At 38.5% G+C, this 15,324-nt stretch overlaps 1 protein-coding gene and 1 pseudogene across 1 annotated transcript; one reads left to right on the top strand and one right to left on the bottom strand.

The window, feature by feature from the left end:
- Positions 1-1,137: 1,137 nt before the first annotated feature.
- On the top strand, positions 1,138-6,209 carry LOC140928364 (uncharacterized; annotated as a pseudogene).
- A 1,671-nt stretch (positions 6,210-7,880) lies between these two features.
- LOC140928355 (uncharacterized) lies at positions 7,881-9,054 on the bottom strand. Its single transcript, XM_073378097.1, has 3 exons — positions 8,933-9,054; positions 8,441-8,656; positions 7,881-8,031 (listed from the first exon to the last, which is right to left on the bottom strand). The coding sequence occupies exons 1-3, from the start codon at positions 9,052-9,054 to the stop codon at positions 7,881-7,883; spliced, it is 489 nt and encodes a 162-aa protein (XP_073234198.1).
- Between the last annotated feature and the right edge of the window lie 6,270 nt (positions 9,055-15,324).

Raw genomic sequence — 15,324 nt, 5'->3', positions numbered from 1 at the left:
AAATGGCTAAATATAAGCAAGAAATAACATTCACAACATGCATAGACTAAGTGGAAAGCACGGCAAGAGGATGGAAAGGCTGCTAGGTAGAAGGATGATGTCGCGCCACATTTCCAACACATTTTCTTATCCTCTTTTATGTAACTGCGTAGCGAACATGTTTCTTTACTCCGTACCCACGGGAAGAAGTGGTGTATCCTAAGATTTCTAACGGCATCTAAACTCAAGTTTCAGGTCTAGTCCGTGAAGCCCTTAAAAAAAACTGGTCCTAAATCATCCACCTCATTCTCGCTTTAAAATTGCAACTTGATTTAATCATCATTCGATTGAGAAGAAACAGTCAAACCTCTATAAGCAGTTACTCTCGGGAAATAGTCTGGGCCCGGTTCCTGAAAGGCCGATTAGCGTTAATCCAAGATTAAGATCAGGAAGGATAAAGGTTGGGCGGTGAAACGGGCGCTCCGCTCTTCATTTAAAGGTCAAATGAACCAAAAATTCGACATTTTTTATTTTAGTTCAATTCTAGTGAAATGTGTTCAAGATGACCCAAATAAACATACCCTGAAGTTTCAGCTCAATTGAAGCAAGCGTCTCCGAGATATTCGCAATTAAAAATTGCTATTTTTTGGCCCTTATCTTCGTAGAGCGGTCGGAAAAATTGTCGGAAAAATAGCTTGTGACGTCAATGTTGGTCCCAGTTGGAAAAACTCGGGAAATTCAAAACAGTGTTTTCGAGTCGGCTTGGCGCAGAAATTGTGGTGTTTTGTGCGGCCACAAACTGCACCAACCGGCAGAGATTATGGTGTTTTGTGCGGCCACAAACTGCACCAACCGCTCAAAATCGAAAGTAAGTACTTTTAAATTTCCTACTGACCCCAAAATTCGGGAAGAATGGCTAAAAAATTTAAAAAGAGAATCGTTTCAACCAACAAAATATTCACGCTTATGCGAAAATCATTTTACGAAGGAAAGTTTTGATGAAAGTTATGCGATTAAATTTTCCCTGGGTTTAAAACCTGGGAAGCCTCAGCTAAAAAAAAACGCAGTACCAACTATTTTTAACTTCGCCAATGTTGGACGAGACAGGAAAAGAAGAGGGGCTGGTCAAAATGAAAGTGAGCTTTCGGCCTTGGCGAAATGCAGAAAGTTGGAGGTAAGACAAGGATTTGTATCATTACTCATGCTGTCCTTAAATACTTACCGAAGTAAAAAGAGCAGTATCTGGTAAGCTTATATTAGTCACGATAAATATATTATCTTAATTTGTTATTCTTTGTTAGGCGCGGCTTTAAGTTATAGAGGGTGAAAGGATGTTGAAGCGTCTGATGTGCTTGATGTTTATGGCAGTTGTAATAGTCATCAATATATAAGCTTAAGCCATAAATAGCGTATGTCAAGTACGAATGGTTGACTTAGCAAACTCGAATTTCAAGGCGAGAACAACGCGAGAATCTCCTAAAAGTTGAACGAAAGCCAAAAAATAGTGATGACGAGAAGCGAACTAACATAATACATCATGTATGCACTCTTAATTGTTTCTTTCTAATTGTAGGCGCCGATGTGATGAATTTGTTACGTAAATAGGGTTAATATATTTCTTTATATTATTATATAAAAAAGGGACCAGGAAGCGACAATAAAACTTGTTGTCAAGTTGGTTATAGACTTTTCTTCTATTTGGTGGTTCCTAAAAGAACCGTTTTTGTGTGGCTAAACCCATTCACTTAGTTTACAGGGTAAAGCTCAGCAATGTGTTGCTGGTGTGGTGATTAGACATTACAAGAGAGGCTTGTTGAGGCCAAAAAAGTTATTGCCAGGTTAAAGCAAGAGCTATATCGCCGAGAGCCGTCGCAGCAACCAGAGTAAACCGCAAAAGACATCAAGGCGTGTCAGTTAAGGAACTCGACGTATGGTGCAGAAAAAGCCTTGGACGGTACATGCCGGTGATGTCTATAATGCGTCGAGAGAGGCAGCTGTTGCAAATTTTGAAGTTTGACGAGCAATTCTATACGAGTAAAGTTTCCACCACTGGTGGTTTTTTGAAACGGCTCCTTTAGGAGCCACCAAGTTTATAGAAGTCAATGACCAATAAAATTACGATAACTTTTCTCTATGCTCAAGCTCAACAATTCCAAACAAACTGATTGACTGTTCGCATATTATAGAAATAAAAGACCTGAAATTTCATACTTTGTGAAAATTTAATAAGACTGATTTCTGACCTCCGATTCCGTGCAATCAATCGCCCCACTAGAATAGCTTGTAGTAAACGGCAGTACTTATTCTTCTTGAGAGCTGTGAAGGTGAGAAATTCCGTTGCCTTAAAATTTAGGTACCTTCAGAACTGCTAAATCGGGACGATCCAGCCCTTAACATATCTGGCAGCACTGACCTGCACGTTGAAGCTCACACTCAGACGGAAGAAACTAAAGAAGAAAAACCTAATTGTAAACGGCCAAGTTGTGTTTTCACTCTCCATGGAAACCTACCAACAAAGACACCAAACTCGCAGAAGAAGTACAAAACAGTTGGAGTTCAAATATCACCAGAAAAAGTTGAGGCTGTAATTCAAACATATGGTCGGGTAACCTACGACAAGTCATCCCAGACTACCAAAATAAGCCAGATACAGGTGTGAAAATATCCTTTTTTCTTCAGTGAAAAACAACTCCGTTTTGTCGCCCAACGTGAGCAATCAGAAAGATAAGGCCAATGCATTCAAAATCATATTATTTTAGGCGAGAAGCTGTCAAACCCAGACTTTGCGAATAAATTACAGATCTCTCCATGTGCAAACCCCTACTCCAAGAAGTAAGTAAAAATGAGTACATATCTAAAGCACATTGTGTCGCGCGGCTTAGCCTTTGTAGCAAGCGCTTCACTTGGAAGTATTTGGCCTCACGAAACACTCTCGCGCGCTCGTTCTTTCTTGCGCCCAAATACCTCCAAGCGCCCTCCTACACAGGCTAAGGCTATAATAATGATTTGTTAAATTCCTGTTCGACTTTTTTTACGCTCCTCCAAACTGCTATTTCTTTTAAATTAACAGTGCTTTCCAGTGCAGTTCAGTGTTCTCTATCCGATGGCGGCCCACTACGAGTCTCCCAGCAACAGCCTGAAGTGCCGAGAAAATTAGAAATTCCACCTAATAAAAAAATGGAGTATGCTGAGGAAGAGTTGGATACAGGAAGTATATGCAGTGATGATTACAGCAGTGATGAAGAGTGGTTAGTGTTTTCCCTGTAGCCGTCATCAGTTTAAAATATACCTAAAAGTTGTGGCCGAGCCCTTATGTTAGAGCTTTTCTATTAAGAGATATTACTTGAATGTAATTTTAAGAATCTGGAAGACATAAAATCTGAGTTTGATGTCGAGGACAAATGCGAGGAGGACGAGGAAAGTGAAAATATAGAGGAGGAAACTGCGCCGTATGGAAGGAAGTTTTTGGTATTTGAAAGTAACCTGTTAGAACTTTTCCAGACGTGTAACAAATGTCTCGCACCATCAGCACCTAGAGTTGAAAAAGCAGTCGGCTCCATGATTGTCATTGTTTCAAAATGTTTAAAAGGCCACACGAAGACCTGGGCGAGCCAAAGATGTGATGGAAAGCTGCCGTGGGGAAATATGCTGGGTGCCGCCGGAACACTCTTTACAGGGAGTAATCCTGCAAGAGTAGCCGCCTTTTTCAAGCATATCGGTGTTCAGTATATGTCCTTAAGGACTTACTACAAAATTCAGAGAGTTTACCTTGCCCCCGCAGTTAATCGATGCTGGGAAAATGAGCAACTGTCTCTTCTGCAGTCTCTTCAGGGCAAAGCAATAGCTGTTGGTGGAGATGGGAGGTGCGACTCTCCAGGTCATTCCGCTAAATATGGTGCATATCATCTGGTTGAGCTCGACCTTAATAAAGTTCTGGTTGTCGAACTTGTGCAGGTAAGTATCACTTTTTTACGTTTACATTTCATGCAGTTCACATTAATTTTTGTTATTACAGTGTATGCGCCAGTTAAAAGCAATCACGAAAAGTAATATATACATGTACTAATTAATAACAGCCCTCGGCTCTTACGGAAACTTAAGAATCTGTCGAGAATCTGGGGCCCTCTTAATTTTATTGGTCCGAGACCATATCGTAAGATAAATCAGTTTCCACTGAATTCATTGAAATCCTGGCTTGTTTTTTTTTTTTTTACTGGTGGGATCTTACTTAAACGAAGGTTGTACTTTTATTCTTTGGTGGGGGGAGCATAATGAATACAGGTTCTTTATAAGTACTTTGTTGCGTGTGAAGAACGATTAAATGGAAAATCTATTAATTGCAATGACTGAGGATAGGGAACCCAAAGACATAAAGCCTTTGCCAGGTCTTTGCGCTCCTTATGATCATATCTTTTTTTACTTTTAGAACAATGAAGTTAAGAGTTCATACCATATGGAGCTCGAGGGCTTACTGAAGGGGTCTCACATTCATAAACAACAACGGAGTGAGCATCAAGACATTGGTTACTGACCGTCATTCTGGTATAAAAAAGTATTTGCGTGAGAACGAACAGGAAATCGATCACAGATTCGATTGCTGGCATGTGGCCACAAGTAAGTTATAAGACATCTTAAAACCTTTTATCAGGAAAGCTTCAAAACGGCGGAATTTAAAACGCAATTATTTAATATTCAAACAGCATACATACGCATTTTGAATGAAATAGCTTTTATTTCCTCATATTCAGAAACTGAGCGCAACAAAAGACCTTTCTACACAGTTGACTTGAAGGAATTTCTTGGCCAGTTTTCTGGCATCTACAGCTGTATGAGTCCCGTTACAGACAGACCTTCCCTTTTTTAAATGAGGCTTGTTTGAGTTGATGCACTAGCTTAATTAATGATATGCCTGTATGTTTATGTCTGTTTTTTTTTTTTTTTTTCAGACATATCAAAGAAGATCGAGGCTCTCGCAAAGAAAAAGTCGTGCGCTGTTCTTGGAAACTGGAAGCAAAGTATCTCAAATCACCTGTACTGGTGTGCTGCCAGCAGCCATGGGGATGGTGAACAAGTAAAAGCCAAATGGCTCTCTATCTTAAATCATGTGACGAACATACACGAGGGACACTCAGAAACCTTTCCAGAATGTGCCCATGGTCCGTTAGAAGAGGAAAGGAAATGGTTAAGGAGAGGTAATGTTACCCAGGAATAAATACAAATTATTATTATTCTTGCAGACCCGATTTCTGTCTATATAAATGTGTGACCTTGTCGCTTAGAAGCCTTGCACAAGCACAATATAGGGAAGATGGGTCTCCACACTGAAACCCCCATCTCCTTTAACGTTGTACATGTTATATGAGCAAACACTGTGGGATGGGTCGTACTGATTATAGTACTTTTCTGAAAGGACTGGGCTAAAGTCTAACTCTTTGCATAACTTTCTTCACAGGTTCGAAAGCGTTCAAGGAATTTGATGGCATTATCACAAGCAAGTTTTTGCTGAAGGACATCCCAAAATTGTCCCCTGACAAACAGACATCCCTTGTCGAGGTCCTTCATAAAGTGGATATCTATTTTGCACCAAAACACACACATTTTTTCTACCAGGGAATGAAAGCAAGGTATAAACAACGTCTCTTAAATGGGCAGCGTTCAGACACTTATACTTTATGATCTTTTTGGCTTACCACTTGCATAATAATAATTATTATGCAAGTGGTAAGCCAAAAAAATCTATAATTATAATTAGTATTACTGATATAATTAATATACAAAAAAATCCATGACTTCAAGATTCTGCAAGGATAACATGGTATTGTTTTGTGTGCTCTTGAGTAACTTTTGGTTTGCAATGGAGGGGTTCTAAGTTTAACTTGGTGTATTGTAAACTAAACACAAGTTATTGTTTGTCAATTTTAAGGCTCCAAATTGCAGCTCTTCATTTTAATGAAAATGCTAACAAGCCACAGAGATTGATCAAGGGAGGAGAAAAGGCAGGAGATGGGCAGTGGCTAGTATGCTACCCTAAATACAAGAAAGGAGGGGCAGTAGCGAAGGAAATCAAAGAAGCCTGCACATATGGTAATAAAATGATACACTAGCAATTTGGCATTAGGCATTTGGGCACATAGAGCAATTGGATGACCTGGTTTAGTGACCACAAAACAATAGCTTCCCCGTGCCCAATTACCAATGCCAAAAGGAAGTTTAATTAAATCAGATATGACAAATTGAGTTTACCTTTTGACCCCTGCATCATCTGATGAAATCCAATGGTACTACCATCTAAATGAAATGACTCTTCTTGGCTGAACTTTTGATGAGCACAAGTTACTTCTCCAGTTTATAAAAATTAACTTTTTGATATTTTAGTGAAATTTTACCACGACCACTTTAAGGTTACATTGTAAATAACAAGAAGGACAACAATGGATCAGAAGGTCTTCAACATCACTAATATATTAGCTATGTGTAACCTTACATGTTATTTTTCACACACACACACACCAGCTCTTAAAACCGTAAGCTACACTATCCAACACATTATAAACACAGTTGAAGTCACAAGTGGTTCTCATTTTCTTTGCAGGTTATATCATGAGACTTTTTGAAGAGCTGCTGCAATTAAGGAGACAATTTCCCTCTTACAGTGCTGCAGAAAGAGAATTTAGACCAATGCTGCAGGCCATTCCCAGGCCCCTCACTAGCCAGCGTCAAAGACAGGAAAAGGAGGCTGTTATTGCACAGCAAAAATCAAGATTTAACAGAATAGACTAGCTTTCTTTGCAATGCAGCGGAATTGAGAATCTTATTTGCAACTGATGTGTTGTTCCATATCCCATGGACAGCTTCTTTGATGTATTTACTGTAACTCGCTCCTTAAGAATTCAAGTTTGGCTTCATATTTCCATAAATAGCGCTCTTTAAGACCACTCTCTACTCCTCTAAGAGAACACAAAAAACTCTCTTGGGGAAGGCAGCAAAATAGCCTTAAATGGTCCCAGGTTGACCCAGCTGAAAGAGTGCTAGTTTGCTAAGCAGGTTTGAACCCTGGTTAGATGACCAACTTCGGTCTTTAAAATTCTGGCAAGTTCATACTCGCTGTTGAGTTTCAAATAACCACCAGTGAGGGAAGGGAGGAATCAATAATTTCTGGAACCACACCATTAAGTTTCAAAAGTGTTACACACGAAAAAATAGTAATCCTTCTCTTAAAGAAATACTACACGAATTACATTCATCATGAGGCTACCTGAGGTGACCATAATTCATTGCTAGTTTATAGTTCAATACACATGCATCACACACACACATTACCTATGAACTACATTGCAAGTTGTAAACATGTTCTATTTGAACAACGTTAAGTACACAAGTGTAAAAGGGGGAAGCTCTTCACTATCTATGATAGATCTAAATTAAGTGTAATAGTTTTTACATGTAAAATGTAACATTAATCTTCAAGTGTTAAACTTAAACATGTAACATTAATGTTCCTGAAATAGACTCTCTATACTCTTTCCAAAAGAATGTATACATGCATGGCTGATAAGATAATTCAGCGAAAATCTGAACTGGAGCTGATGACAATGTTATAGACGGATGATTATTTCACCTCACAAGGAAGACTAAAGGAATATTATTCAGTAGTCACAGAATCTAGATTTCTGGACTCTTTACCAGAGGCCTTCCAAGCCCATATAATCAAGATGTTGTCATATTATTATCTTGTGCATGGTTCCAGAAAATATCAATACAACCTACCACAAAAGGTTCCTCAAAATTCTGAGGAGGGAGGGAGAAGACCGTAAGGGAAGAGAGGTTTTCCAAAAAAAATTCCCTTTCATTAAAGATAGCATCTAGATTTTTGGGAGGTTAATAATATACAACATTGACAGTTAATGAGCATATTCAAAGCCCTTATAGTTTCCACCTTCACTTGGAAAACTCTCTCTTATTTGTTTCACCACACATGATGGGATTGGGATTCTGATTTTCCTACCCAGCTTCTTGTGAATCCAATATGTGTATTGCCTGTAGGCAACATATCTGTAGGTAATAACAAGGAAAGACAGAAGAAGTCATCCCAATGTAATGCAGAAATAAATTCAAAGCAAGCTACGGCAATTGAACATTAATTATGATACGTAAAGACCACAAAGGCAGGGAGTATTACATCTCGGGAAGAATTATACTTGGGTGATGTCATTATACATGTACTTAGCAGCAGCCAGCAAACGGAAACCAACATCCTTCTGACAGTAAAATGACTTATCTATGCTTCAGACAAGACCTAACTCCTACAGTATCCACATTTAGATCACACTGACTTAAAAATACTGATCTTTTACGCAGTAAATCCCCAGATGGCTTGGATGTTCAGTACATGTAGAAGTCACAAATAAATACGGGATTGGTGTTTTCAAATCAAAATTATAACAATGTGATGCATACATACTCATTCAGAGGCTCATCATCTATTGGGCCTTCATTTTCTAAAAACTGATTAAACGCTGTTTCAATAACAGCTGGATTCGTGCACACAGCATTGAAATTCTTGTTATCAGTTACACATGACATGGCAGGTGGTATCTTATCGCAGGACTTGGCGTTTTCACGGCAGCAAGTGCTCTCCCGCCCAGTGTGCATGGGTACACCGTTTCCACAAATACACCTATATTAAGAGTTTAAGATTGTTCATGACAAAATTGTATCAAAACAGTAAAATTTCCAGCATTTTGATGTAACAATTCAAAACTCAGCATAAACATGAGTCAGTCCGAGCATCGAATATAAAAAAGTCTGCCCATTCACGCATTGCATAGTGAAAAGTGGTTCGACAAAGACAATAAATGGACAAATGAAAACAAGAAACCTTTAAGGAGTTAAATTCAACAGTATTTATTGCCAACTTTCCAGAAACAACAGAGGGAATGAACGAAACGCTCACCATTCCACATGACCAATTCGATCCTCGTTGACATCGTCAAGGAATACATCGCTTGAGTCATCCGAAGCGGAAGATTCCTCATCTGAAACAGTTGGCTCAAACTGGTACGGCTCAACTTCCATGTTCAAAGTTAAAAAATGGTTAAACCAGGGCAAAAGCGAACAAGAACAAAACACAATGAAGACAACACGCACCAAAAAGACGATGGCTGCTCGGACCAACATTGACGTCACTAGTTTCCATTTTCTAGTGTTAATCGCGCGGCCATTTGAGAAACGTTTTCGTGAAGTCTTCGGAAATGCTCGGATTTTGATCTTTTATCTTTCTATTAATGCTTGGGAAGAAAAATCTTTACCCGAATCTTACTTAGGATGGTTCTATATAGTGTTTGGTGAAGAAAAAGCGACAAAAGAAAATATGTCAATTTTTTGGTTCATTTGACCTTTAATGTGTGATGCGTAGTAGGACTGGCACGAGCGCTCTTTCTGCGCTTCCGGTGCGCTTGAAGGCCGGCGAAATTTTCCATTTTGCAAACCGGAAATCCTATTTTCTTTTTGTAATTTCAGGCTACAATGTTAAAAAGATAAATTCGTTTCATAACAATATCAATAAACAGTTTCATATGTTTGTTTCTGTAAGTCTATAAGCCAAACTTGTTGGTCGTATAATGCCAAAATTTGAGTTTAATTTGAAAGTGTTGAATACCTCCTCCTTCCACTAAATATCACCTAATCGTCTTTCGCCATTTCGTTTGCAGAAGCTTAACACTTCTCAACCTCAATTTTTACATATGTTAAAGGGGGATAAATTTTATATAACATGACAAAAAATTAGATTGATATATATTGATATAGTGGCGTTGTACTTCTTCAAACTTTGCTGCTCGGGTGCAACGCGCCATGGCGATTCGCGCAATGCGTTGCAAATCCGGCAACCGCATGTAAACAAAATTTATTGAGGTTAGTTGTAAGGTTTTTTCTCCGGTTTTCTCTCTAAAACAAAACAAGGTAAACAGTAAAAACTGAGGGGAAACTAATTTAGAAGTTTCGAAGAAACAGAAAGACGTATGAATGTTTTTTTCAAAATTAAAAAGAAGGATGATGGTGATTGAAATTAGCATAATTTCACCTTGTACGAGCTGCACGCATTTACACGTCATCTGGTTATGAAACACGATCTACTGTCTTTTAGTTTTGCCATGGATGACATGGATGAGATTTTCCTTCGTGTTTTAGAGAGTACTTAGTTGTTTTTGTTTTGCAATAACATCGACATTGGCGAGTAGCAGAACGAAAATATTATTCAGTGGTAGAGTCATGGAAGTAATAAAATAAACCCTTTGAAAGAGATGTTTGTCTACTCCAACTAAACCTCCCGCAAAAAATAGCAACATTTGCCCCCCGGAGACAACGTACCAGCACAAAGGAACGAGGAAGAAGTGCAAGAAAACAAGTCAAGCCGCCATAATTCAGAGACAGCGGCAGTGTCTAATGTACAAACCACATCGCAAGCCCTGACCGAAGTCGAAAACAAGCGACATCTCTAAGCAGAGTTCCAGTCCGCTGCATCACACCTTTTTTCTCGGATGCGCTCGTTTCACCGCCCAACCTTTATCCGCCCTGATTAAGATTTTGTACCGCTTTTGCATTTTACATTCCTATGCATTGCTTAGTGTAACATATTGTGTCTAAGTATCATTACTGTTTCTTTTAGTTAAGGCTCAACAGTATTTTGTAACCTCGAGTTGCATGTTATTACAGAAGAAAACTGTACTTGAAATTTGGCTTAATCCTGGGTTAAACTTAACCATCTTTCGAGGAACCGGGTCCAGGTGATCACTTAATAGAATTTGTCTGCTAAGCAGAGATGTTTTCAATGCTTAATGTTAGGAACAACAGCAACAGAAAAAAACAACAACAACAACAACTATAATTGTAAACTGCTAACGTTTATTCCAACAACTTGACTGATTCACCAAGTCACGGAGTTCCTAAATATTTTTTGAGCTGTGAAACAGATCTAATAAGGCTGGTTGCAGTGTAAAATTGTCATACAAAAAGGGTCTGGATATTACAGTTTTGACTTTAATCTCCATGCATGAAACTATAAAAAAAAACCTCAGGCCCCCAATATATATCTCGAAGTGTTTGGCCGGTTGAGCTCTCCTTTGAGGATATTCCGACATTTGGCTTAAAAGGGTTGTGTCACTTAAAAGGGTACGATTTTCAGGTCTTGTGTCTAAACTGGAATACAATTTTTGCCAGTCAGTGATTTGAACAGGAAATGGTGTCATCGTTGGTGTTCCTTGGTCTGGTTGTTTTAAAATCCAATTCTAAGGTGTCAAATCCAAAAGTATACTTTCTTGTGTGAAAAAGGGAAACAAGGCGAAATATATTCGTATTATTATTATTTTTTTAACTTACAGACATTGTTTATTTTCTTGGACTGTCATCATTGTCGGGTTCAAGCCGGTTGTCGCATTTGTTTTTATTTTTGTCAAAGCACGTCGCTAGCTAAGTAAAGAAAGGAGATTTATTTAACCTTGAACTTGGAGTTTTATTTGAGCATTACACAAAGTTATTAAGTTTTTCGTCTACACAAGGTAGTGAAATGGACGGATTCGCTTTCGAACAGATTCAAGGTATGAAGGCCTCGGCGACACCTGCACCCAAAACGTCCCTAACACTTTCTCCTTTAGGGTGTGTGCAATTTACATGTAGGACAGAAGCTATTAAACTGGGAAAAAGGAAACAAAAACTATAGGTCTCAAAGGTGTGTAATAAAATTTACAAGGTTTGCGTGAGCTCTTTTTTTATTTTACTTGGTTTGTTGATAAAGTTTATGCTGTCATAAGTCAATTCAATATTTTTGGGAGTTTCGGTGCCCATTAAAGCCCAGTAAGTCTTTGTTTTTTATTATTTTTACTTTTTGATTTCCTTTAATAGTGATCCATTTTTTATCCTTTCTTCTTCCAGGAGGTTTTTACTCAGACACGCTGGCTTATGTAAATAACAACTGCCTTCACTGCGAAAATGGGAGTTTTGTCCATTACAATAATGCTCCAGGGAAAAGTCCGTTTGATTGTAAGAGATGTCCAGAAGGTGATTATCCCCTAATCCCGTCTCTTAAAGAACCATAGAGGTCAATTTTGTTGCCTTTAAAAGCTTAATGGAAGACTCTTCTGTGGAAAATTTCATTTTCCTAAGATTTGTAGATCAACATTTATGCCATCATCAAAATCCATTTGATAGTTAGATTTAATATATAGCTTCAGCAGGGCTAAAAGCGAAGCTCCCGTTAATAAATTTATAAGTTAAATCAAACAATAAACTTAAGTCTTCGATCTTTAGATAACTAGTTACTTGCCAGTGGATAACTTCCAAAAAAACGGAAACGCGATTAGTCAACACCTGAGCCCGCGATACGGTCATATACTGGTTAGCGGATACCCTGTTTTGACAGCTGTCAATTGATCATGATATGAATGTGCAATATCAGTTCGCAGGCTCCCAAACTAGCTAGAAAGTGTGAGATTTAACATTGGTTCCCCTGTGGTGTGGACAGATGGGCGGTCGTTCGGTTGGACGTACGGTCACGTGATTACCAAAATTTCTCGGATGGGTATATTGCCACATTTTCTTAGGAATGGGGCTACGCTCGCGAGCGTTTCACGAGCGCGTGGAGCCCCCCTTAGCATTTTTGCATGTTCGCTTAAAAACTATGGCTCATTGTATAAACGCAACAGGGGAACTTGGTCATAAAGAAATGTACATCCCCATTGTATTTAGTTATGATTAAAGCTAGAGGTTACAAATTGTAAGCGTAATACTTTGAGCAGATACTGGGCAGTAAAACATCATCTAAGCCGAAACGATAAATGGAGATACGCAAAATTTTAACCAGAGACTCTTTTATTCATCCAATTAATAGTTGTGGGATAAAGGATCACACGGAAGTGTGTTCTTTATGATTCGGGTGTTATTAGGCATTTTGCGTTCATACTAATTTGAAACTGTTTGTACGCGCCACAGTGAGCCAAACGTAGCGCAGTTAGAATGACGCAATGAGAGTGCGTGATAAGATTTCAAATTAAGTTATCGTGCCGTGGCACTGCTGACTACCATCCTGACAAAAAAATTCAGATAGAAACACCTAAACAGCAACAGATCACCAAAGGGACCACTGGAGACAGTTGTGACATAGAAAAAAAAGAAATCAGAGACACAATAATAAAACCAAACACCTTGTATGCTTGAAGAAAGAAACGGAAAGGTAAGTAAAAAATTCGGCCATGACAATCCAATCAAATACGCCGTAGTTGTGTCTAGTATAAATAACTTCAACGCAAGACTACTACAACTGACACTCCACGAGAAGGAAATGGTCGCTGCGAAATCCCAACTGATACAAGGACCACGGATCAAATTGAAAAATTACTCGTAACATCATAGCAACAACCCGATGAAATTTGTACGTACGAAGCAAGCACAACCAGGTACTGAATTAGGTTCATTTATACCCGTCAATGAAAATTCGATCGAAAACCACATTTCATCGGTCGGGAACATTTTTACAGAAAGAGAGGAACAGGGCTACAATTAAAACAAGACGTAACAATATAATACTGGCTTTAAAGGAACACACGTACATATAAATATGCCTATAAGTGAATAGTCGTTTACCTTCATACATAAATAACTGTCTTCCTGCATACTAATAAGTGAATAGGTCTGCTTATAAGCGTCCCTTTGACACAACGCAAACAGAATTATACTTGCCTGGGCTTACCCGATCTGTTCTAACCCTGATTTGTTAATGTAGAATCTGTTTTCAAACTAAAAGCGCACAGATTTTAAAAGTGCTCTCGGTGCTAAAAAAATCCGTCATAAACAAAACATTTACACAGGGGTAAACTAAAAAATCCGTGATCGGTTATTACAGAACCGTTTTCTCCTTTCTTTCGCGGTAAAAAGGACTATATCTTCATGCAACCAGAAGTTTCAGTGTTTGGTTAGCTTATTGTCGTGTTTTACGCTTCGTAAACCCTAGTTTTATGTCCAGTAGTAACTTGACTGAAATTCGTATCTGACCTCTTTAATGGTGTTCCTATTGAATAAAAAAATATAAACAGAAAGGCTTAAGTCCTCTTTAAAAAGAAATAAGACACTAGATACCGTTTCAAACTACAGTCTTAGAGAAAAAAATGTTTATGGGTAACCTTGGTTCTTTTTATTCATACCGATAAGATATGTTGTAGAAGTCTATCGGCCATCGTTTGTTTTTTGTTTCTAAGAGAGATCTTACACTGGGATCATCTTTGTGCAAATAAAACCATTTCGATGTTCCATATAGCAATAGTGTCCTATTTTGACAGCACAGTAATTTGTATATCAGTACGATGGAAGACACAGATCGTAAAGATGTTGGGAAATGCGGTACATTTCAGCACATCCCAAAGTCTAACAAGAATAAAGAACGGGGCTTAATTTCATCCCTTAATGACTACTCATGAGCGCTCCAGGCTGGTACATTAACATCGATAGGTGTGTTATCAGATGGGATTATCAACCGTTTATCACAGCTACTCGTACACTGTACTGCAACAACTTTTCTATGATCATTATTAGAGTGCGTTCTTAATTTAAGGGAGAAATTAAGGCAGGAATGACTAAGCGGGTGTTATGTGATTATCCAATTCCGAATTGTGGGCTTAAAAATGTAAGAGGGTTTTTTGACGGGGTTAGCTCCCTAGCGAGAGGATACCAGGACTCTATTAACACAGCTTGGATTCTATTCTTCGTTTAATGACTGTCAGCAACACACTTGAGCGCATTCTACAACTTCAACAGTTCAACTACTCAGCTCAACAACAACTCACTGCGCCAAATATACGCAACTTGTGAAATGTAGGTGCGTTCAGGCTTGCTAACCATGAGAGTTATGAATGCCCTTCTTAGTGACTCAAGCGAATTTCCTATTGATCACAAAAGTAGGTGAAAACAAACTCAAAAGGATGAACAATTCAAGAACTAGGAAACCAATAAAAGCTTGACAACCAAACCCACGAGGCTCTACCTTAAAACCCAAACAGGAATTCCGATGTGGGTAGCAATCAAGGTCAGCTATAATCCCAAACGTACCCAATTCAAGGGCTGACACAAGATAAATGACACTTACGTGTACAAACTCATTAAAAAGCTAATAACACTCAAAAAACCTGTTAACACAAATACGGATTAACGTTATTCTTCAAACCTAAACATAACGAACCCTAAGCAAGAGTGAAAGCTTGGGAACAAACATACTATCAGCAAAATCCTCATGATAATGACTTTTAAAACAACCACAAAACTACCTCACAACAAATAACTCGAGACTAACCTTCTAGCGGA

Source organism: Porites lutea, chromosome 1, assembly GCF_958299795.1.
Source record: "Porites lutea chromosome 1, jaPorLute2.1, whole genome shotgun sequence".
NCBI classification, from domain to species: domain Eukaryota; kingdom Metazoa; phylum Cnidaria; class Anthozoa; order Scleractinia; family Poritidae; genus Porites; species Porites lutea.
This window is presented reverse-complemented; position numbering and strand designations above follow the sequence as displayed.